Source organism: Condylostylus longicornis, unplaced genomic scaffold (assembly GCF_029603195.1).
Source record: "Condylostylus longicornis isolate FDR11 unplaced genomic scaffold, ASM2960319v2 ptg000048l, whole genome shotgun sequence".
NCBI classification, from domain to species: domain Eukaryota; kingdom Metazoa; phylum Arthropoda; class Insecta; order Diptera; family Dolichopodidae; genus Condylostylus; species Condylostylus longicornis.
In genome coordinates this window covers 15,610,545-15,637,138 of record NW_026578017.1, presented here as the reverse complement: position 1 = coordinate 15,637,138, position 26,594 = coordinate 15,610,545, and the positions used below count along the sequence as shown (strand labels likewise).

Below are 26,594 nucleotides of genomic sequence, written 5' to 3'. Positions count from 1 at the left end.
TTATTAGCAATATCAAAAATACTGATAATTTTTATTATAGGAAAATTAATTAATTTTGATTTGGAAAATTCGTTTTTCTTTAAGAATTTAAAAACTGAAAGTATAGAAACTTTGAAACCGAAAGTATAGAAACTAAGTTTGTACATAAATTATGTAAAAAGTAATTTACCAATATTCTGATTATCTAATTAATCAACTAAAAATAAGTTAATCAATAAATTTTATTTCACCAAATTAGATTTATCATATAACTATTAACTTTCAAAATTTTGAAGAACACATAGCTTTTAGCTTTTCATAGCAACATAAACATTAGCATAAATCTCAAAATACATAATATTACCATTCCTTCATATATAGAAATTTAAAATATTTTATTAACATATTAACTACATTATATACGAGTAATAAACTGGTTATTTACCAAATTTGTTAGATTTGGAGCAATCATGTGGCGATATAACCAAACTAATGAAATAAATTTCAACTATAGCTATATTAAATTTTTTTAGTGTTTAATTTTACCAATATCAATCTAATAAATTCTAAACTAAACTTTCGAAAAAAAAAATATTTTTTTTTTTAAATATCAAATTACTTCCTATAAGGCAACATAAGCTATTGAAAACTACAAGTGTAAAACATGTTTCACCATAAATGGATGAAATTAATATTAAAAATAAAAACTTATTGCTAATTGCCTTTGAAAAATAATCGATTTAAAAAAAGAACAAAGAAAAAGAGAAAAACTAAATGAATAATATTTTTTAGTCAAAAATAATATCTTAAAATATCTCTTTCAGAATAATGAAAAAAAAATTAGCTCCTAATTTTTGCAATTAACCATTTTTTAGCGCCTTCTTTCACAAAAACTTAATTTCACACACCAAAAAATAAGCCTACTGAACAACGTCATTTTTGTGCCAAATTTAAATTACCTACCTATTGCTATATCCAAATTATTAATGGAATTTACTCGAGTGGGTTAAAATAATTAATAAAAATAATAGCAGCAATGAGCGTTTTCAATTAAAATGTTTTCATTCTTAACTTCAAATTATCGATTTTTTTTTTAAATCTCATTTACTAATAATGAAAGTTTCTACTAATTTTCACACAAAATCGTAAGGAACTATAAAATAATTGTAAAACTTTTAAAATTAAATAAAAAGTATTAAGAACATAAAGAATTTAGGGAGCAAATAATAAAAAAACTTCAATTGAATATCAGGTTTCTCACTTAATTCTTTTATATCAGGCAGAAAAAAAAAATAATCGATTCTTTTATCAACGCCCAAGTTTTTTTTCGATTTCATTAATGACAAAACTTAAAAATTAAAATGGCAAATTTAACAAAAAAAAAAAACAAATTAAATTTTAAAAACAGCAAAAAAAAAACAAATCGAAAAGAAAAAAAAATATTATAAATCTTACTAGCGCGCCTCCGCCCGAAATTTAATTGGCACAGTCGACTTAAAAAATTTCAAAATTAAAAATCATATGCAAAATAGTAAAAAAATAAAACAAATAACAAAACTATATGAACACCAGAATTATTACAAGTTAAGAAAACAGATCCAAAACCAGACGACAAAATAACTGAACGAAAATACCTTCAAAAATTCCAGAGTCGACACTAAAGATTTTTTTTGTATAAAACATTTTATGTAACACAAGTTTGTGTACATTAATTTTACGGTCACAATCCGAATTCCTATTTTAAAGATATTGTGAAGAACAAGGTTTTACATATTGACGTTTCAATATTTATTACACACACCTGAAGGTTGACAATGGAATGTAGTTATGTTTATGAAAAAATGTTAAAAACGATAAAAATTTAAGGTACAGTAAGTAAAGTGGACTTGTTCTATAAGAACAGCTTGTTTTCAATGTTCAAAATTATAAAATTTTGTGACAAGAAAAATAACGTGCTCTTTAAAATTTAATCTTTTAAGATTTCAAGTCTTTATTGTCATAAAATAACTAAAGACCAACCTTTGTTTATTTTATGGAAAAATTTTAAGTTTTTTTTTTATCGAAATGAGATTTGTGCTTTTAATTGATTATATTCTGTATTACGTTTCCTTAAAAAACCCTCAATCATTTTAGATTGAGACCTTTTTTATTTTGATTCTCGCCTATACATATTTATTTTTGATAAGGAAAACTAAACTTTTATTTCAACTAATTCAGACCTCAACTTTTGAAATATTTTTTTTTTCATGTTCCCAATTTGGTTGAAATGTTGATGTTGTTCTGGATGTGTGAATAAAGTGAATTGTTGAGAATGTTGAATAATGTTTTGTTCTAAACACAGTATGAATATCGGAACATTATAACAAAAATCGGAAAAATATGAGTGCAGTCATTTAGATACTTTCATGAAATTCACCTAGGGTCTATTACATAGGTATTTTAAGCTGATAATATTTTTAAAACAATTTAAGTAATAGATTAGTGATAATAAAAATTAGAGCTAGTTCCTCTAGCAGTAATAGATGTTTTTTCAAATTATATTAACATAAATCCTTACATATGTGTATGTAATCCTGGTTTTAATAATTTGCACACACAACACCATGGTGATTATACTCATAACTTTAATTTTATTGCCTAAATAATTAATTTCAAATTTTGTTAAGTACAAAACATTTTCATCTCTCTGTGCTAGTTAGTTATCTTGTTAATTATATAAAAAATAAACATTCGAGAATATAAGTTCAATATATTCAATTAATTTTAATCGTGAATAGTATGATAAAAATTTTCATACATTTGCCCTAACCTCCAACCTTTCCTTTATTCATGAGTACTTATGTACTTACATGTACGTTTATTTATATAGAATAGGTATATGTATTGATTTTGAGTATCCAGAAAATGTAGAGCCACATAATATTATTATATATTAAGGTGTAGATATTAAAGAACAAAGAAAACAAAATACATAAAATTTTAAGCAGTTAAAAATCAAGAGAGTATGGCACAACAATAACAAATTGCAATGGCTAACACTACTAAAAATGTTTTTCAGCTAAAAAATTTTTTTTTGTTTTACTGTTGTTTTCCCTTTTTTCTTGTTTTATCAGTACAAAAATGGCTTGGCTTACCGCAACGCAGCGGCTAACATTTAGAAGAAAGACGAAAAAACGAAACAAAATAAAATTTGGTTTTCTTCTTGTTTTGTTATTTTTTTTTTTCGTGAATTTTATTCCGCGAAGATCACTAGCACGTACTAAAGAACATTACGTAATTTTTCTCATAAAAATAACAATTTTTTTTTCTGCTTGCTTTTTTTTTTTTAAAAAATTAATGTATTTTATCCATTATTTAAATTTTTGTTTCACAATAAATATTTAAATAAAAAAACAGAGTAAAGCTTTTTAATTAATTAAGTTTTTTTTTATCATTATTTCTTTAAAAATTTGGTAACTTTTATTCTTAAAATAATAATGAAATTCACAAATATTATAAAAAATTTTTAATATTTAATTTTTTTTTTTGTAAATTTTTTAAAATTTTTATTTTAAAAATTTTGTTTAAATAATTTTCTTTAAAATTTTTTTTTGTTATTATTGCTGAAATTTCTGAAGCGTAAATTTTTTTTTTATTTCTTTATGTTTTTCAAACAAACCACAGTTAATTTTTTTTTAATTTTATTGCACACTTTTTTCTTTTACCTTATTTACACTTCTCTTTCGTAGTTTAATATTTTTCTTTAACACACGTCTTCGCACTACGGCTGCTTAATAATAACTGAATTTAAAATTGAGCTTAATATTTGAGTTTAATGCTGTTGTAGTCTGTACATGTAGCTTTAAAATATTTAGATGAGATCAATTTTAAATAACGGATGTCATTCTGCTGTGCTGTTGTTAATTCAGTTTTTTTTTTGTTAGTGTAAAGGTAAAATTAGGCGACTCTCTTCTCTTTTATGGTATTTTTGTAATGTGCTTTTTTTTTTGTATTAAGTTGAGATTTTGCTATAAAAAAAAAGCAATATTTTAGTAATAAGATAGAGAAGAAAAGCTGGTTATGGTTACTGGAATTCCAGGTATTTTTTATTTTGGAACTTTATTGAAAATAAAAGTCACGCTTCTGCCTTATTTTTTTCTTTTTTGATTACTTGCTTACCTTTATATTATTCACTTATCATGACGTCATGTTTTGTTTATTTGTATAACGATAAAATATTTTTCTTTTACCATAAAAAGAGATACAACAGAGAAGAGAGAAAATTTTATAAAATGATAAAATATTGAGGGAGGTTTCAGTTTTATAATTTCATGTTATTTTAATATAAAAACAAATTTAGATTAGTTTTAATATAGGAGAGAACATAGAGATATGCATGTAATATATGTATGTATGTAAAGAGAAAACGTAATTTGTGTGTAATATGTTTTTGTTATTCAAGTCAATACTAATTTTTAATAAAATTTTTAATAGAATTGGAATGTTTTGTTATTTTTGAAAACTGCTCATTTTTTAAGTATAATATATTGAGAAAAATGTGAATTGCAAATATTAAAGGAACTGTTGTTTTGTTTATTCATTTGGACCTCTCTGCTCGTTCTTCTGGCCACTTGTTCGTTCTTCTGTTTACAAAATTTCGACAGTGTTAAAAATATATAAAATATTGTAAGCTAATATTTTGTAAGCTAACAGATATTAGTCTTTATTTCTCTAGAACAAAAATTATATGTGCTTTCAATTTTCCATTCTAGTTGTTACTCTTCAAAGTCATAAAAATCCTAGTTTTTGACTAGATATTGTGCATCCAAACTGAAAATATTTTATAAATTCCATAAATTCATATAGATCAGAAATTGTTTCTTATATCAAATATCAGGCTATTGACAAATTTCAGACTATCGGGTGCATTTTTCAAATTAACCGTTATATTTAATTGGTTTCTTGCCCGTTTTTAATATTGGAGTAATTTTTCTCTTTCAAATCAACATCAATTTATTAATGTTTTACTTTACTAGAACAAAATTTTACTTTATTAACTCTACTCCGTGCAACTTGAGTAAAATTACTAGTTACGAAGTGAATATTAGCAAAATACTATTATGAAAAATTAAAAAAATTAATGACTTCATACAATGTATTAAAATACTTTTTAGAACACTGTATCTTTACAAATATTTTATGAATAATTGTTATACATAAAAGTAACGATTAATTGTTATTCAAAAGTAACGATAACCTAATCGTTATACCGTAATTGCATATTGTTATTTTCTTTACTAGAAAATAATAAAAAGAGAAAACAAAATTTCCCAATTTTGAGTGAGAAGACAAAATCGGACCCCAGTTCACAGTACACCCGTTCCATTAATATTGTTTTGTGAAATTTTAAAGGAGAAAAGAGGGACTTAAGAAAAACAAACTGCGAATTATTAATTTTTTTTTATTTTATTTTCCATTTTTTCACTTGAATATTCAGTTTTATTTTTATTTTTTATTTATTTTCTTTTTCTTTTTCTAATTATTTTTTTTTCTCAATATTTCATAGAAATTACAATGATTCGATCCTTTTTTTGCTGGTTTATTTGTTTGTCTTTTGTGTTTTTTTTTATTTTTGTTTCTATGTGAAAAATTTTTTTATATATGTGTGTGTGTGTTTAGTTTTTACTTTATAATTTGATTTCTCTTTTTATATTTTCTTTGTATTTAATCCTTGTAATATTTCATATTTATTTTGTTTTCTTTTGTCTGGTTTGTTTTCATTTATGTTTTTCTTCTCATTTTATTTCTAAGATTGAGTTTTTTAAAGCAAATTTTCTTTTTGTTTTTTTTTTTTATTATTATTTTTATTTAAGAAACTTTTATTCTTTTTTTAATTTTTTATATATTTTGGCCTTTTTTTTCTTTTTTACAAATTAATTAAAATGGATTTCTAAATATTTGTGTTTTTCTTTTTTTTTGTTTTGTTTTCTTAATTTACTTAACTGTGATGCATAAAATTTCGATAAATATATGTCATAATCAGGATTCAAAGTATATCGATTATAAATTTATTCGGCGATTAATGAATAGTATAGATAGAGTAGATTTCGATCAGTTTATGTAAGATATGATCTTTGAATATATATATATGAAGATGGTGTGTGTATGTTATTTACAAATATGAGCTAAGATGATTACCTAAATATTTTTTAAATTATGATTTTTTTAAAGAAATCATTATGATTTGTTAGTTAAAAACTAAAATATCTACTACTTGTAATCGTTTTAAATAGAATTTATTTGATTTATATAAATATATAGTAATTATGTATATGGTATATATGAATACACAATACTGATCTTCAGTATAATTATAAATATTTTAATCATAACTATGACATACACTTTGTAAATTTATACGTTGTTAAAGTTCATTCATGATTTGTATTCGATCGTATTTTTCTTCTCTTGAAAGTTTTATTTAATGTGTATAACTTGTTGTTTTTCTTTTGAAATGGAATAAAAATTAGTAAGTTTTATAATAAAGTTAATTTTAAATTTTCTTTTTTTTTTTTTTAATATTTAATCATAGATTTATAAAATATTGACAGTTAATTTGAAAAAAAAAAAATCGATTAAAAAATATCCAGCCAGAGATCTAGAGATACAAAGTTGCATATTAATTTGTGACAGATTTAAAATTTTTGAAATTATAGGAAGATTATTTAAAGGTTTTTATTTCAAGAAGCTAATAATGACGGTGTTAGTCATAATAATTATTAAAACTATATGTGAAACGTTGCCTTTTAAAGAATGAAGAGTTTGTAGTTCGTTTGAAAAACTACAGAAAAATAAATGATAAGTTTACATTGCATAAACGAAGTCGCAAATAAAATAATTGAATATTAACAGTGAAGTTATAATATTTGTAACATAATGTAGCACTTTTCATTTCAACGAGCGAAAACCCTGCTTTTCAAAACAATCAATTACATTATTTAAATTACTCCCATTCATATACCGAAATATTTAAAAAAAAATTGCATACATTTAGGATGAAAAAAAAAATTTAAAGTAGCGTTAACACAATGCTAAAATTTAAGGGTTAATTGCGTCGGTTCAGAAAAATAATTATATTTTTTAACCCCTTGAGTGGAAATGACGGGCCTTGCTCGTTAAAATTTTATATACTAAATTCGAATTTGACGGCCGGCGTCGCCTGCAGTATATTTTGATATTTAAAATCATATGAATTTCTTTAAACTTGTAAAAATAAAAATATTTTTATTGTTGTACATGTTTTTTTTTTTCTTTATTCTAGCTAAATTGTCCATAATATAGATAACGGTTTAAGATTAAATAAAAACAAAAATACTTAAGTTTTAGTTTATGATAATTCAGCTTATAGAATTACTCTAAATTTATCTGGCTGCACGCGTACTATTTTTCGAGATTTAATCGTAAGGCAAGGGGTTAATTGCAAGGCATTTTTAATGACAAAAGAGGCTGATGGGGGAATTTTCTTCTTACGAAGTAAGCTGTTTATTAATATGTAAAAGTTGTTACACTTTCAGGCTCCTAAAGCTGTCTAAGAGAAAAATGTTATCAAAAATAAAAAAAAAAACTAGTTTTATATAATGTTTAATTTAAACGGCCATTTTGTTTTTCTAAAGTTCGACTATGCTGTGATGCGGTAGAAGAATCTAGCCGATTTTGTAAATAAGATTTTGGAAATATTAAATTTCGAATCGAAGAACTGAAACCAATTTCATTATTTTTAAGAAAAATAGTAATTTTGTAATGAGAACTGTAAATAGAATTTATTATTGTATTTAATTGGTTTGGAAAAGCAAGTGTGTTTGTGATTACAACTATAAGTAATTTTAACTGTCAATAATTTAATTTTGTATTTGGTTTACTTTTTTTCGTTTTTTTTTTTTTGGTTTTTTTTTTCTTTCTTTTAATAATTAATAATGATAATAAAATTTGAATGTTTCTTTTGTTTTTGTATTAATTAAATTTAATTTAATTTTTCAATTTGTTTTAATAATAATAATTATAATGATAATTAATTAATTAATTAATAATAATAATAATTTAATAATAATGTCTTACAATTTAATAACATTTAAGAATGAATTATTTAAAATTTGAAAACTTTAACATAAAAAATATAAATGTTTTATTTTTTATTATTTTTTATTACTATAATTTTTATTTTTTTATCAATTTTGTTTTTTTTTTTTTACATTTTATTTAATTTTATTTTTTAAGTGAATTTTGTTGTTTTCTTTGTTTTTCAAATATAATTTTTTATTTTAATTATAATTTCTTTTTGCAGCTTTCCTTTCTGAATTTCAAAATATTTTACACGTCATATTCTTTGATTTGAAATATTTTTAAAATATTTTTCTTTTATGAAATTAAAAATAATTAAAATTACTATTACAATTTTTTTTTTAAAGCCATTTTGTTTTTTAAAAGAATATTTTCATTTTCTAGATTTTTCTCATATTTTTTTGTTTATTTTTATTAAAAAAAATTTTTTATGTTTTTTTTTTTTATGGAACACAATTATTTAAGTTCGGATTTTTTATGTCTTTTGTATCTTTAATAAAAATTTAAAATTAAATAAAAATATTAATAAATGAAAGTTAAAAAAATGAAAAAAAAAAATGCGATTTTATTTTTTATTTAGCTACAGTGTTGCCAATTTCTCATTAAATTGTCTAAACAAATTTCATTTCGTCTGGCAACTTCGATTAAATTGGCTGAACAAATCTCATTTCGTTTTAATGAAATTTTCTACCACCATGATCGTATAGACCATGATCGTATTAGACTATGTTTTTTTGGATTTCATATATAAGGATTTTCCAATTTTCCCCATTTTATTCAAATTTGGTCCATTTTTTTGTTTTTTATCAAAAATTGGGGTCATAAAGTTTTTCAAGAATGGCAATTCTGTAACTCGAATAAATTAAACAAAAATTTAATTTAAAATTAACGAAAACTAGCTTGTTGGGCTGTCAACGTCTTGACTAGCCAGGCTGTCAAGAAACTTGAAAATTGAAGTTTTTTTGTAACAGGGTCTGTTTTGTAATTTGCGATTAAAATTTTTGATAATTCAAGTCCAGCAATTTTAAATTTAAATTTATTAATTTTGAAGTGAATTTTAAAATAATAACATTATTAAATTTAATAATATTTTAAAAAAAAATAAATAGAAAAAATAATTTTTAATAGTTAGTCATTAATGACCAAAGAATTATTTGTGATTCTATTTACATAAAGATTTTTCATATTTATTTATTTTGTTTTTCTTTATCGATATCTAAACGAATTTTCTGATATTTACATACATATACGACCCATCTATACATACAACCTTTTTTCTTTAATCATTGTAAAATTTAAATATTCTATACTGTTTCTGATTCTGTTTTCTTTTTCAATTATTAGAATTTCTATTGAATGCACAAATTTTATTTAAGATGTCACTTGTAGTCTACTATAAAATCCAATCGAATGGTTAGTAACTGAATGTGTTTAATGTTATTTATGACATTTATATATGTTAGCTACAAATGCAATTCATATTAAATTAACATAATTACAGTAAAATTATAAATTTTAAGTTTTTACCACAATATTTCTAATTGGAAGAATAATTGTTGGGAATATGCTAGTTTTTCTGCATTGAAAATATTAGTCATATTGTCGTTTGCTCTGGAAATTCTCAATTTATTGTTTTCATATGAAAAAATATATGACAGAACACATGGAATGCTCTTACAATTTTGGTTTTTGAGAAAATTGTACACTGCAAATGCCAGTGAATATGTGAATATTGTTTAATACGTACTTTTATTGTCGATTATTGTCATTAAAAGTTTAACTCAAAATTTCGAATATGAAGAACTTGCGATTTCAATGTAGATTACTTAATTGTTCCAACTAAATTTCGGAATTGTGTTTTGGGATATTTTGACAGTAAAAATTTGTTTATCCTAAAATTAAACGATGAAAAAATTTTAAAAATAAGAGAGTAGATTAAATCAAGTGCCATCTATCATTCAACACAGTGCTATCTATGTATATTGTTGTCCAAAATTTCAATTTGTTGGATTTTATTCCAAATTTTTTTACTTTTAAATTTTTGTAATTTATTTTATAATTTCTCTATGTATTGAAAGTGATTTTTTAATTTCTTAATTAATTCGTTTTTTTTTTTGCTTTTTATTTATTTAAACAAAATTTTATAATTTCTATATTAATATTAAATATTTACAATTGATTTTTTTCTTCTTATTTATTTTTAATTAATTTTTTTTTATTAATTTGTGTGAAAGTAATGATTTTACATAATTTGTTTGGCAGTTCAAGTTTTGTTTTTTAATATTTATTAATTTTTACATTTTTTTATTTTTTAAAGTTTTATATTTAATATCAACTAATTTTTTATTGTTTTTTTTTTATTAATTAATTATATAACTAGAAATATATTTATATGTATATATTACATACATATATATATAATATTTTTTTTGTCTTTGTGAATTTTTAGATGATTTTTAATGTACACTAAAAATTTCATTTTAAAGAGCTAAATATGATTTTCTTTTGAATATATAGTAAATTTAGTACTCATGTTTTACTAAGAATATTTTAGAGATTGTGAGAATTTTTTTCTAGAAATTTTTAAATGTGTGTATTTGTGTGTATTAATATTAATTATAAAATTGTTTAATGTACAAGTGTATTTGCATGTCATTGTATTATTTATATGAATGGGAAATATGATTCGATAATTGTCTAACATTTCTAACGGGTGATTTATACCCAGTTGTAAACTTTTCGGAATTTTTTGTGAATCAAACAACTTTGTATATTTTAAAGAAAATTTTTGAAAAATTTTTCTGAAATAAAGCAGAAAGGTAAGAAAAGAAAGCAGGCTTGCTCAATGCGTAAAACTCCTCTGTATATTGAGTGTCAAGGATGCGGTAAAATCAGTTTTATGGAGTATATTTAGAGTAAATTCATTTTTAGAATAAAAAAACTTGATCAGGTCTCTTACATAATCAAATAAACGTCTGTTATTGAAAACGCTGTTTTGGTTGCAACTGGCTTTTATCCTAATTATTGAAAAACAAAATTTGGTATTTATTTTAAAAATTTATTACTCTTTGACAGGAAATTAAATTGAGAACAAGACTACACTAAGAAAAAACATTTTCTTTTTCGAAAAATTTTTCATACTTAAATTAAATTTTATTTGATCAAATAAAAAATTGACTTACAGAAGCAAAACAAGGTCATCCCTATGAAAGTAGAAATGAGCATTGTGTTTTATTTAAAACTACAAACATCCGAACATGCATTCAGTTTTTCAGATGAAAAATTTTGTTTTGTAAAAAAAATCAAATTCTAAAAGCACAAATTTTCAAGTTAGACTAATGAGAAATAGCAAAAAATTAGCATTTGTGATGATTTTTGAACAAAATGCTGATGATTTTCGTTGAGTGTATTTTTGGTTTTGTTTTGTTTTTCGTTATTAGTCTTTAAGCAAAAAATTTTTTTTTGAGTTCTAAATTAACCTAGTATGTATGTATATGTACATTTTATATAATATTGTTATTTACAAATTTTTTTTTTCCCATTTATGATGTGACTTGTGTAAGTGTGGGGTGTATAATATTTCTACTTATTTATTTGTTTAGTAATCTATAAAATGAATTCGAAAAATTTAAATAAAAATAATAATTAGAAATTTCTACTGTAAATTTAAGAATCTAGTTTTAGTTAGACTCGGTATTAATTTTGGATAAAATAAAACAATTATATTAAATTTTTTGAAAATAAATTCAAAACTTTTTTGAATTTCGAAAATTTTTTATAATGAAATTTTATGCTTGGCCAAAAAGAAATAATGCTTGCGTATGTTATACACGCAAGAAAATTGTGTAGAAAATTGTAAGGATCTATTGTACTATTTGTTTTAAAAATAATTCAGAATTTTAATATTCCCTAACACGAAGATGTGTTCTTGAATTTGCGGGCGATTATAAAATTATTTTATATTCTTTTTTTTTCCTTTAAATTTACTGTATACGAAAGAGATTAGTTCTTTTGGCCGCATTGAATGTGGATTCGCCTTTTTGTTTTTTGTTATTTTTCATTACTGAAATTTTTTTAAAAATTCATAATTTTCTTTCTATAAGTAATTCTAATAATATTTTGTTTTATTTTACTAGATAATTAAATTTAATAAAATTTTTTAACTACATTTTTTTTTTATTTGTTGAAACAAAATAATTTCAATTTTATTTGTTTCTTGTCGTTTTAATTCTAAATGGTTCTTTTTTTCCGTTCAGTTTTCATAATAATTTTTTTGTTTTTCTTTCTTTTTTTTTGTTATGGTTTCTTTTCCATTTTGCTTTTTCTTGAAACGTTTTTTTTTGTCTGTATTTTGTTTGTCTCATTTCTACTTTTTCTTACTAGTACTAAAAACAAAAATATGGTTATAGTTAGTAACCAAAAGAAAAATATTGCCGAAATGAGTGCTAAATAATTTTGTATATAAGTTTACATTTTGCATACTTATAGGAGAATTACAGATAGAGAGTGAATTTGAGAATGTTTTCTTATGTGATTTTCATAATTTTTTGTTTTCTTTACAAATATTTATTTTTAAAATTTTTATATTTCGTGTATGTTTTTTTACTTATATCAATACATATATATATATATACAAATTTTAGGAATATTCACATATATATAACATACATATATGTACAATATTTTCATAATATTTTTGTTTTTAATATTCTTATATATTATATCATTTTAATTTGTTGAATACGAGTATAACATTAGTGGTAGTACGTAGTTATAGTATTAGTAGATAATTTTAATAGTAGTTGGCTTTTTTTTAGTACTTCGATATTAAATTTTTATTTTGCATTTTAAATTTTAGGTTTTTAACATAAAAAAAAAAATTAAATGTAACGTTAGTTTCTATAGTTCTTTTAAAGCTGCCCAAAATATACGATAACTTTCTTGTCAAAATTATTTTTACAATTTCTGTCGTAATGAAAATGTAGTTCCATTGTTGGATTTTGGCATACTTACATTTGAGTTGGTTTCATTTAAAAAATTTGTTTTTGTAATTCAAATAACGAATTATTAAATTTTAATTTTGCATTTTTATTTGTCCCGTTTTCTTTAATTTTTCTTTCCATTTTCAATAAATTCACATTGTAAGAATAAATTTTGACATTCGTTTGACTATTTGTCATGAAATACAAGTTATATATAATAATTGATTATTATTATTTTTTTTATTATTATTATTTTTATAATAATGATATTTATTAAAAAATTTATTATTGCTGCTGTTACTGTTATTGAACCAATATGAATTGTCATTATCATTATTGTTGTTAATTTTATTATTTAATATGTCAAACGTTTTATAATAATATATAAAGGGCAGCTCTTTTCCGTGTTATATGATACTTTCACGATTTCTTTCCAATTCTTCTGTATCATTTTCTGGATCAATTGATGATGCTGATGATGCACCACATATTTGCATTTCAATTTCAGCTAAACGATTTTCTAATTCCCATTGTTGTTGTGATAATTTTGTATTTAATGCTTGATTTTCAGATTCAACTGTATGGAGGCGTTCACGTAAACGTTTTATTTCATCTTCTAAAGCTTCATGGGAGCCAAGTAATGGTGTTGCACCTCCACCACATGATTCAATATGTGATATTGAACCACAAATTTGACCTAAAATAAATTTAATAAAATTTTTTTTTTAAATTGTTGGAATTTTAAATAGAATTTATTATTATTTTTATATTTTATTTAATTGATTGAAATTTTGGTAAACAGATTGAGACTAACAAAAAAATTTTTCGAACTGCGAAAGTTTACATATTGTTTTTAGTTTGAACAAAGCAGTTTATCAGAAATTTTCATTTTAAAAATTTTTAAGAGCTATATAATTAAAAGTGAAGGGAAGGTGTCGAACATATTGTCATAAAAATATAAAAATAATGCCCTCACTAAGGTTTATTTGTCATAAGATACTTTGAACGGTGTAGGAAATTTTGTAAACAACCAGATAAGGACAACCAGACTTAAACTATTAAGCATGTTTCTTTCAAAAATTTTTTGTATAATATGCCAAAAATATTTGAAAAGAGATTTGCTTTCTTAATAATTTTCCGAATACTCTTCTTCGTATCATATAATTTAATAATATATGCGGATTTAATGAGAGTACAAAACTGTTTAAAGAGCAGAAGGAATTGAGTATAAATATTATTGACTTTTAATTTTCTGCAAAGATCAATTCAAAAACTTTTCATATAATTGCCAAATTTCTCATTTTTAAACAAAATTTTGGTGAGCTACATTAGAATAATAATGAAAATAAACAATAACAAAAGTTCGCTGTAGTTTAATCAGCTGGCTTATTAGTTAAGCAACTATCGTATTAAAACTTTATAACTCCGACTAAATTTAAGTATTTGCTATTTTAAACAAATAGGAAATATGTGATTGTCAGTTTGGTTTTTGATTTCAATATTATTAGGTTTATTTTATTAGTTTATTTTTTTAATAAATATTTCAAATTAAAATGATCAATTTAAAATTTTTATTATTTTACAATACTGTGAGTTTTAGTTTAACATTTCAATTATATTTAAAATATTTGATATTTTATATTTAAAGTTTCTTTTGACTCTAAACATACTTGTGATTACGGGTAGCGAAAATGATTATACATTTTTCGTATGCAAATTTAATGGAAATGATTCTGCATTAGCTAAGGGAGATTTCCAACATAATATCGAAAATTGTGAAGATTTTGCTACGTTAGAAAATTTAACTAGAATGGAAGAATATTGGAGTTATCCAGATCATTTGTGGAGTAATCTGTTTGATAAATATGTTTATGATACCGGATATCAAATCGATTATAATGAAGAGCAAGATTATTATAAAACAGATGATAATAATGAAAACAATAATGAATCTAATACTGAATCAGATAATCCGACTGAAGATAAAAATACAACCGATGAAATTACAAAAGAAGAAAATGTAGAGGATGCAGCACAATTAGTAAATGATGATGAATTTAGTGAAAAACCTGAAAGACATGGAGTTCCTAAGAATAAAATAATTGAAGAAAATCACAGTGCAGTCGATCCTAATAGTAAATCAAATATTCTTAACAAAGATGAAAAATTAACAGTTGAAACTGTTACCAAAGAAGATGGAAGCGTACTTAATCCTTCAGAAGAAAATCCAGGGAACAAGGTGCAAGTTGATAATGATAATCAATATAGTGCAAAAATTGAAAGACAGGGTCTCCCGAAGAATGAGCTTTGAGCCACTGTAGCTGCATTTTACTTCAAATGGAAACTTTTTCTTTGTTTTTCGTTACTTTTTCAATAAAAAAAGAAAACTTCAGTTGTTAATACTTAAAATCAAATTAAACTTTAAATTTTTTTTTATTTTAAATTTTAATTTCTAATTTTAGCTTTTAAAATGATATTTGTATTAGCGTAAACAATATATACTACGTACCTCGACATGGTTGAGATTGTGGCCTTGATTGATGTGATGTTGCACGACTTCTTGGTCGTTCATCTTGTGAACTATGTACACTTGGACTCATAGAGCCTGGCGATTCAGATGTCCTTGGTGGACGTTCAGTAATTATAGTGTGCTGTGATCTAGGACTAGGTGCTCGACTTTATAAAATAATAAAAGAATTGCAGAAATTTTCCATCAATATGATTTTATAAATTATTTTTAATTTCATATTTACCTGTAATTTAATGTTTGATTATAAGCTATTGGAGGTGCTGATGATGGTGGTGGTAACCACATATCTTCAAGGGTTGTACGGCCTTCACTTTCAACTAAACCAGGTGTTGATTGACAACGTCCCATTGCAACTGGATTAAAATATGTTACTATTTTCAATTAAAAATTAGTTTTTATGAATATATTTATGGTGGGATTTATAAAAAGCAAATCAGAATTTCAAAACAAAATATTTAATATGCTGATTGATAAATAGAAAAATTATAAAAGTACTCGTATTAACAAAGATGTGAAATTATTCGCCAATTTTACGCTATTATAGTTAGGATATAGGTTTAAGAGGATATTAAAATTAATAATTCTAAAAGCAAGTGCTCAGAAAATATGATTTCAAGCTTATTTCCATGAAAAATTCAGTGTGAATGTAAAATATGATCTATTAAACCGGTTATTGTGCTTGATCCATAGATTAGATGAGAATTTGAGCGGTTAGAGGGACTAAATAATGCATTTGTTATTTTAAAACATTTAATATAGAAATGCAGAGAATACAATCTGAATAAAAGGTCAGACCTTCGAAATTTTTCACATTTAAGACAAGACGATTAAAAATTAGGACCTTACCAAAAATATAAATATTTTATCTGCATATATTTCTAGTAATTTAAGTGTGAATTTAATAAAGACGAAATCAAAATAAATATTCGCAGGTAAAAGCAACTGTAACTGTTAAACTGTACATGTAAATTGTAATGTTTAATAGAACTTTATATTCATTAATATAAAGTTCGCTGCTTAATTAAAATGGGGGCCTTACTAAGTAATTCGAATAGTACTATGTGAAACGATTTTTGTATTTTCAGAATTGGAAAGGTAGTACCATACAAATTAATTAGTATTACCCTATCATTTTTCCGAATACACAAAAGTCTTTTCACAAAAATCAAATTACATAGTAAGACCCCTGCAGTTTTTTAATTTATGCGTTAATTAATCGTATATTTTTATGATTGAAAATTTTGAATAAAATTTTTTGTATTGGAGTTTACATTTCCCTATTGCTTGCATCATCTTTTTCTAATATCTTTTTCTAATGCCCTATTCACTTGATATTAATTACGATTCTATTAAAAAATATCTACATTTTAACAGAGTTTATGTAAACTTTGCAAAATAAAAAAAAATAATAAAATAATTAAAAATATAAGAGAAAATTGCAAAAATTAAATTCTACTTTTAAAATCTGATTACGAGGTTAGAATGTAAATGAAAAAAAAAAACAAATTTAAAATAAAAAAAAAAGAAACAAAACAAGAATGAAGGAAAAAAATTTTTTTACTTACTTTTTTCTAATGGTGCTTTTTTATATTTTTCTAAACGTTTAACAGCAATTGATTCTAAACGTACTCTTGCTGTTGGATATTCTTTGAGAACATCCCACATATCCTTTTTACTCAAAACAAATAAATCACTGTAACCAACTGAGCGAACGCTTGCTGTTCGACGATTTCCTGATATTAATGATGTGGTCAATTTGTTTTACAAAAGGTATGATGGTATGGCAGCAATTTACATTCATAAGTTTTCAAAAAAAAAAAAAAAACCATTTTTGTTTTTTTCATATTTGAAGGGAAGAAAAAGAAATAAAAAAATTACATTAGTATTTGTTTTTAAAAAAAATAATTTTTGTTATATAAAGGATTCAATAATTTATAGTTAGAATCGTAGAATGAAAATGAAGAAAATCGAGTAAATGATACAAAACAAAATAATGGAAGTAAAATTTTCTTTCTCCTTAATTTGAAAATTTAATCATAAGACTTGTTTTTAAATTCTCTTCGAAAAACCGAAAGTATTAGAGTTCAAGAATTTTAAAGTCATATGGTATTACTTTTATGTACATAGTTTTCATGTTCCGATAAATTCTTAAGAAAATACTTCTTAAATAGCCAATTAAAAATCATATTTTAATTGAACTGTTCCCGAAATTTTATGAAATCAACTAGCATGGCTTTTTCTGTGCACAATTCGAGGCCTATGAGATGACTTTTAGAAGTACTCGTGAATTATTTGTGTTAATGCAACGGAATTATTAAAATTTTTCAGTTATCATTTTCATTACGGAATGTTAAGTTGTTGTTAAATTAGAAACTATAAGTAAAATTATTTAAAAATATTCCAGCACTTATTATAAATTCATCTTAAATATAAAATACAATATGAAAAATAATTTATTTATGTGTATATGGTTCTACGTGTTTTAAAATGATGAATAATAATAAGAAATGTCCTGCACTAAGAAAAATTTTGTCTAAATTAGAAATTTTTTTTTAAAGTGAACAGATACAATCTATATCCAAAGTCGAGACAACCACACTTTTTAGCTAATTTTCACATAATTGTACTTTTCAACCCTTTCATATTATTTTGAATATAATTTAAAGCAATTTTAGCAATATAAAGTTTTCAAATTAGTTGTACGTTTGAGGCGTTTACGAAAATAAATTATCTAGTTAGAATAAAAAAAATTTCTGAATGGGCTAAAATAATTTTGTATGTATTTTGTAGCCAAATCCGAAATACTTTTCGAGGAATTGAGAAATATTTGTAGCATAATTAGAAATAAATTATTTCTCATCTGGTAATATTTTTACTTTTGTTGCGATAAACTTTTCAGTAAAGTTTTTTAGTAAGCGTTCAGTGTAGACAGAACCATTGCATAATATTATAAGATTACTCGATATTGCATTCCATTTAAGTGGACAGAATTCAAAGACCGCTAAATTCAAGTGCTGAACAGAGATTTATTTAATTTCATTCAACAATTTCCAATTTTTGGTGACAGAAAATTTCACTGAAAAAAAAAAAATTCTCATAAATTAAATAAAATTAACGCAAAATTAAAATTAATAATAAAATTTAAATAATAAATACAAATAATAATTAAATAAAAAATATATTTTTTAATTAAAAATTATACAATCGTTTCCAAAAAGAACTCATTCACTTATTTTTTATTGTTACTTAACAAATTAAGCATAGTGAACATCAAATTACATTCAATGAATGAATGAGTGTTTTCTTATTTTTTTTTTAAATTTATTGAAATTTAATAAAAATAAAATTATTTTTTAATTATTTTTAAAAAAATTTTAAAAACAGGTGCTCTTTTTAAAAATTTTAAATTTTTTTTTTTTTTTTGTTATTTTGAAATTGTGAAGTTAAAAAACTTATCACAAAATTTTTAGGAATGAAAACAAAAAATTCAATTTCATTTTCCAAACAAAATGAAAAAAAAAAGAACAAATTAAAAATTAAATTAAAATTTTAAATTAAATAAAAAAAATTACAGATTGCATTTTCAAACATTTTGAAAGAAAAAAAAAAAATTTTTTATTTAAATTTTAATATTTTTTTAAAATTTATTTTTAATATTTTTTTTTTTGCTATTCAAATTAAAAGTTTTGATTTTAATTATGTTTTTTTTAAATAAATGAAGGAAAAATGAGTAAAAGAAAAATATTATGTGTGAAAATTGAAAACTAAATTTTTTTACTACACAGGCGGAAAGTTACAAAAAAACTAATTTTTTTTTTCATATTTAATAATATTTAATAATTATTTTCATTTCATATATATAAAATTTTCCACTGGAAAAATTCACAAAATAAATATACAAAAAAAAAATAAATTATTCGGTCACTCATAAATTTAAAAGAGAAAATTAAATAAAAAGAAATTTTGAAAAAAGGTAGGGGGATTTGAGATGAACTTGTTGTCGGAAGATTGATTGAGAGAATTTTGAATGGAATCTAAAGTTATTGTGAAATAAATTGAATCAGAAATAAGATGCAAATGCAGGAAATTTGCGAAGACAAGAACATTCTAGGTCCGTCCTGTTAAAAACTTTTCTAGTTATCGTCTAAATGAAAAGATTGGAAAATTTGGAAAAAAAAGAAAAAAAAATTGAAGATAACAGAAATTTTTAAGAGTCATTTTATTTTTAGCATTTTAGGCTGACATAAATTTAAGTCAGAATTTGTATGGATGGAAGAGTATATAGTGTGATTCAAGGCCCTAAAATCTGCCAAAAACTGATGGGTTTTTCTACTTGTTTTTTACCTTTTTTATGTAAAAATAGAATAGGATCGACTTTCTTTAAAGGTGATTTCTAAATAAAAGAATTGTTGAATTATATAAGTGACGTACAGACGGATTCTTATTTTCAATGCAAAATCTAAAAGGTAACTAAGAATTCCCGTCAATATTTGAAATTCAAAATTCTCTAAAATTAATTAAATCTTTTTTTTTTGGAAATTGTTTTTATTTTTTTCTTCAACAAAATTTCTTGGGTATTATAATATGCTTGAACTATTCATTGATATAAGATCGATCAACACTCGAACATAAGATTACTCAACACTTGCCAATTACTCAACAATATTATAATTAGTACTAAGCTGAATTTTACATAAATTTTAAAACCGAAATACATACATTGTTCGGCAAAAAAAATTCTTGTTGATTGAATAATTCTTGCGATATTTCCTAAATTTTTTTCCCATTTAGGGTAAAAAAGAATTATGTATATGTAATTAGTGTGAGACTGCTACTTATTTTTCGATGCAAATTATCTTAGCAAAGAATGTTTGTATGCGAGAATATTGTTCGACAAGTTATTCAACAATATTTCTTAATAGTGATAATTTAGAGATAAAAAAAATTACATCCACGGCAAAGAATTTATTAAAATATTCAAGGGAAAAACAGATGTTTTATTGACGACAAAGAAATATAGGGTTAAGAAGTTAACAGAAAAGGTGAGAAAAAAAATTAAGAGGGGTGAAAATATTATAAAATTTTTAAAAATGAAAAACAAAAAAAAAGGGAAATTAGAGAAATAAAATAAATCCCGTTCTTTAAATTTCCATTTCTTTTCAATTAAAAATATTTTGAGGAAAAACAAGAAAAATGAAAACAACAAATTATAAATAAAAAAAAAAAATGGATTATATTTAATTAGTTGCAAGGATACATACTCACGCACAGCATGCAGTTTTCTTGAAGGATATTTTTAATGTTTTTTTTATATAAATCATATGTAAGTGTATATACATATATATATAAACATATATATATTATATATATATATATATGTACTTATATATATAATATAATTATTGATTTTTAATATTAAAATAACAAAACAAAAAATTATATTTTGTTTTTTTTTCTTTTTTGTCTTTTTTATTAATTAAAATAATATTTATTTTTTTTATATGATTGAAGAGAGTAGCATTAAAAAGTGAAAATTTCATAACCATTTTCTTTTTTTTTTATTTTGCATTTATTATGTATGTGAAAATAATATTATATGTACATAAAGATTAATATATAAGGATAATAGTGTATAATATTTAAAGTGTAAGTTCTATATATGAATAAGAAATATAAGAATAATATTAAAAAATTTTAAAAAAGAAAAAAAAGAGAGAACTTGCATTTAAAATTTTCTATATAAAAAACTTTATAATTTTAAAAATAAATAAAATGTTAAAAGAAAACTGCTTTGATGTTAACCACAGATAAATAAAATATTGAAAACAAGCAAAAATTGTGAGATGTAGTTAAACGAGAAAAAAAAAAAATAAAAGGATAATTGAAAAATTGTGTAAAATAAAAAAAATTGGAATAAAAGAATTGGAAAATCTACTACATTTAATAATTTCTTCTCATATCATAGAATATGTATAACAAAATATTCAGAAATGCTTAAAAAATATTATTTTATAATATGAACATTTACATTCATACAAAGCAGTAATAAGCAATTTAATAATAATTTAAAGAATTAATATCCTTACAAAAATTGAATAAAAATATATTAAAAATTGTATACAGAGTGAATCTGGTGTAATTTCAGAAATCAGAAAGTTGGGACAATTTTATGAAAAAAATCTTTCCTGGGGGGTGCAAATGAATATTTAACCGCCAAAATCTCTGCTGAAAATTTTTAATTTCGAAAAATGTTATATCGACTTATATGGCTTTAAGTTCCATAATAATTATTATTAAACATTTTAAAAATGTTAATATGCAATGGAAAGCTAAATTCAAAAAAATTTCAACTGGAATTTTGGAGGTTAAATATTTATTGGCCGTCCGGGGGGGACAAATTGCTGTCAATGGCAGGGGGCCCAGGAATGATTTTTTTTTAACAAAATTTTCCAATCTTTCTGTCGCCGAGAGATTATGTCACGTTACGCAGGCTCACCCTGTATATACGTAGTACATAAAAACGAATAAATATAAAAAAAAAAAAATCAAAAGATTTAAATATCTTCGAAATTTACGATTGTTGTTAGATAATAATTGATTGAATTGAATTTAAAAATACAATAAATGAGGGTTATGATGCATTCCACGTAACCTCTGAAATATGAATGAGAAAATTATTATTAAATAATAATTTTTAAATTATTGTTGTAAATTTTTTAAAATCAAATATTAGGGCAAAAATAAAGAATTTTTTTCTGATTTTCAGGCATTTTGAATAATACATTTGAGGGAAAACTATTTTATATTACGACAATTTCAAATAAGTTCAATAACTATAAATTTCGGCAGTAATTAAATATGGTTGTCACCAACAGACAATGACTACCGATATTAAAATAATTTTTACATTTGAGATAAATTAAAATAAACGGAAGATAAGCGAAACAAAATTTAAAAATAAATCAATGGACTATAACCAGCCTAAACCAAAATTGAAATAAGAATTGGTTAGAAGAAAGTTTTGTTTTTACCTTCTTTCCCCATTAATTTATCGCCTTTCAAAATTTAAAAACTTGCAGTTTTCTGTAACTTATTTCTTTGAAAGTACTTGAATTTTAAATTACACATAGTACAATCAATTACAGTAATAGAATTCCTTAATTTAGCTGTCATCCTAAATATATGCAATACGACATGAAGTATCATAATATAATTTATTGAACGAGCAATGAAAATTTTTTGGAAGACGCAAGTTCTTTATTTATTATAACTCGTTGTTTGGAAAAAAAAATATATTTCTCCTGTAAATGTATTATATTAAAAACCATTGTTTTGATTCAAAATTTTTATTCGAATTTTTTTAAATCAAAAATTCTTTTCTATTATGCAAAAAATTTCAGAAAACTTTATTCTTGAATCACATTTCTGGCTGAGTTTCTTCTGATTCAAAAATTTCATTTATTTTTATTAAAATTTTAAAAGATTTACTTATGATAATAAAGTTGTGTAAGACTTTTATAATTTTTATGAAGTTGCGATTCAAACAGAAAAATACTCTAAATTAATTTTATCCAAAATTTATCCAAATCTAAGAAAAAATCGTATGTGAAATTCTGAAATTCAGTTCAAAAATCTCCCGATTTTTTTGACCTTTCTTCAAAATTCCTGAATTATTAATTTGAAAACTGAAATATAACGTTATCACGAACTACTAATTGCTTTTTTTTTAATAATAAACTTCAAGATTTTCTTAAATTACAAGAGAAAACAAAAAAAAAATATTGAAAAAATTGTTGAATTTAAAATAGTGTTATAGTAATTCTAACTCAATATACACCAAGTCCTTAAAATTAATGAATATTGAGAAATTGTATATAAGCTTGTACATAAAGACAAATTATTCTACAAAAATTATAAATTTTTAAATTTCATATGGTATTTGCAATTATTATTTATTCCAATTATATTTTATTATATTTATCTTGTTTATGTCAAGCTATTACATGTGTTATATTATCTACATTATTTATAAAATTTACAATTATATGTATAATAGAATATATACATAATTGGATTTAGCACATACATGTGTAAGTGATCCATATACATATTATAATTTTACCCCAAAAAAAAAATTTTAATATTTTTTCTTTTTATCTACTTTTCCGTTCGAGTATAATTTTTTATTTTATTTTTTTTTTTCTATATTAAATTTCGTTTTTAGTTCAGAAGATTCTAAAACAGGAAAAACGTTTTTGAGTGATATAATATAGAAAGTAGGGGTGTCAATTCTTTCAAACGAATCACTAATTTATAAATTTTAAAAGCTTCATTACAATAACATTCGCAAATTTTAAAAGGAGTTGGAAAATAATTTCGTACACCTTCTGTGACAATACAAAGAATTTAATAAAAGTTGGTCTTCTAAAGAAAGGGAAAATGTTATGTAATTGTAACTAGTTACTGTTGCACTTTAATTCTCACATAGAGAACATGTTCGTTAGAATGTTGAGTCTGAAGGATAGGCATGCTTGTTAGGTGGGGCATACAATATATCAATACGAGTTGTGGTTTAATGTTATATAAATCATTTATACTTCAGTATAAATAAATCTTTGATATGAAAATAGAGTTTTTACTCATACTGTTCTTTCTCCACTATGCAGAATAGAAAAAATATATACCCTATAGTTGACTAGTAAAACTTTAAATTTTCCTGTTTTCATTTATTGTATATACCATTTTTAAATCAATTTTTTTTTATGTTGTTATATGCCAAACGTATTATTATCCAGCCATAATTATGCTCTGTTTCTTTTCTATAATCCTGACTTTTGTTTGAATTTAAATTCGACCTTCAATTATTGTTGTACAATAGCAATTATTTTTTTTTGGGGAAAATATTTTCTGTTTTTTTTTTCCTTTTATTTGTTCTATAGAATTTGAACAAAGAAAAATCAAATTTTTTTTATTGTGTGTAGCTGCTATATAAAATTTCTTTCATTAAATTTAATTGTAATTATTATTCTGATTATATAGTATAATATATTGCTGTAATAATTATTATACATGTATAAAATAAAAGGAACAGAATACAAGCAGAAAATTTTCGGCATTTTTTGTTTTTCTTTTTAATTTTGACATAAACATTGGTGTATATTGAAACTGGTATATGAATTTAGAATTTTTTTTATTAAATTAAAATATATTTTAGGTTGGTTTATTTGTATCTGTGTAAAATAAAATATTTTTATAGAAACAGAAACTGCTTATTTACTAAAAATTTGTTTTTTTTTAATTGGATCATTTAATATTTTGCAGTTTTGGAGATTTTAAATTATAAACGAATAATATGTAGAATGTTAATTAAGTTTTGTATTAAAAGTAAATTGCTATATCGTTACATAAACAAATCGCTTTGAAATGAAAAACTGTTATACTAATGTAAAATAAGTACAATAATTTAAAGTGAAATTATAGTGTTTATTATTTGTTTAAAGAAATTTGCATTTTGAAATTAGTACTTTATATGATATAAGTACATTTTATGATTTAAAATGGGCTTCTAATGCTACAATGCTTATACCGCAAGTGTACATTTCTCGGGAACTATTATTTTTCGCAAATTTACTTTCTCGGGATACCTTATAAACCTGAAAGAAATTTTGATTCTATTTCATTCTACTTGAGGATCAAAAGACGAAAAGAACCTAAAATAAAATATGTTATACAATATTTTAACCCCATATAATACGAGTATCTGAACTTTTTAAAACTGCGAAAATAAGCTAATGACTAAATTTAAGACTAGAAATTTTTAGATTATAAATAATACTCAAAGAAAAATTAGTGTTTGAAATGATAAAGAAAAAATTATAACAAAAGGAATACACAAAATATTCAAATTTCTAGAAAGGCTAGTCCTAAAAGCCCCCTATTAACTAATAGCAACTTTGTATATTTGTGGCAAAAAAGCACCAATTTTAAATTTCATTACATATTTTATTTAAAAAAAATGTTAAAAATGCTTTTTATTTGTAATAACTCGCAAATATTTATTTTTGCAGATGCTAAAAAAAAAATCATTTGAAAATTAAGGCAAATATTAACTAACCCCCCCCCTCTTCCCCCCCCCCCCCCCCCCCCCTCCAAAAAGAAAAAATTTAAATGACAGTACAAATTTACATTTTGATGTTAACAAAACACAAAACATAATATTCAGAGAATAATTTGCATAATTTTATGCAAGTAAATTTTATCAAAGCTTTTTACTGCAAAGAATTTTTTTTAAGGACATTTTTGCTTCTGTAACGGAAAAAACTACACAATAAAAGTGACAAACATATTCTTGTAAAAATAAAAGGATTTCAAATTGAATTTTATTAATGATTTTACCGCAATATTTTGATAGTATAATAATATTATGTGTAAGTGCGATGTATGTATGAACAATAGTACTATTGTACAGATATTAGAATTGCAGGTTTCGCATTGACGATTACGAGGAATTTTCATTCGAATAAGGAAAGCTTTTGTAGAATTCTAAAACGATTACTTTCCATATTTATTATATTAAAAATTTTTACGCTTTTAAAATATTTGAATTTTAATATTTTTTATACAAGTCTTTTTTTTGCATTACTTTTTCAACTCGAATAACAAAATAATATTTCCTATATATTTCTCTAAAAATTTTAAACGGCATAAGTGTTCACGCTAAATATTATTAATAAAACATCCTGTTAAGCTTAATTACAATATGGCGAAGAATTCCGTATTGAGTTTATAAAGACTACTTTATTAATTTGTTAATTAGGAATCAATAAATTTGTACAACCTCTAATAAGAAATAGAAGTAAATCAGTGATTCTGCAAAATCTTTTAAATAAAATTTGCTGAAAACACATTTATTTTACTAAAAATTAAAATAATTAAAACAATTTTTCTCTTAATTGTAGTGAAATCTCATAATATACTTGGTAAGAGTTACCCTCCATGTGTGAATG

At 22.8% G+C, this 26,594-nt stretch overlaps 2 protein-coding genes across 7 annotated transcripts in view; both read right to left on the bottom strand.

Annotated features, from left to right (window-relative positions):
- Positions 1 to 3,740, bottom strand: part of LOC129611221 (filamin-A) — an 83,811-nt gene extending 80,071 nt beyond the window's left edge. For 3 of the 4 annotated variants that reach the window (XM_055524232.1, XM_055524234.1, XM_055524237.1), the window contains exon 1: positions 3,684 to 3,740. The gene's annotated coding sequence lies outside the window, so the exon portion shown is untranslated. The remainder of the gene's footprint in view (positions 1 to 3,683) is intronic. The other variant, XM_055524233.1, reaches the window with a different exon arrangement.
- A 9,080-nt stretch (positions 3,741 to 12,820) lies between these two features.
- The window catches only part of LOC129610851 (cyclic nucleotide-gated cation channel alpha-3), a 197,730-nt gene continuing 183,956 nt past the window's right edge, over positions 12,821 to 26,594 (bottom strand). For 2 of the 3 annotated variants that reach the window (XM_055523610.1, XM_055523611.1), the window contains exons 9-12: positions 17,154 to 17,321; positions 15,812 to 15,959; positions 15,568 to 15,734; positions 12,821 to 13,755 (exon numbers count right to left, since the gene is read on the bottom strand). In XM_055523610.1, the coding sequence (XP_055379585.1) occupies positions 13,466 to 13,755; positions 15,568 to 15,734; positions 15,812 to 15,959; positions 17,154 to 17,321 (773 nt within the window). In that variant the 3' untranslated portion in view covers positions 12,821 to 13,465. The remainder of the gene's footprint in view (positions 13,756 to 15,567; positions 15,735 to 15,811; positions 15,960 to 17,153; positions 17,322 to 26,594) is intronic. The other variant, XM_055523612.1, reaches the window with a different exon arrangement.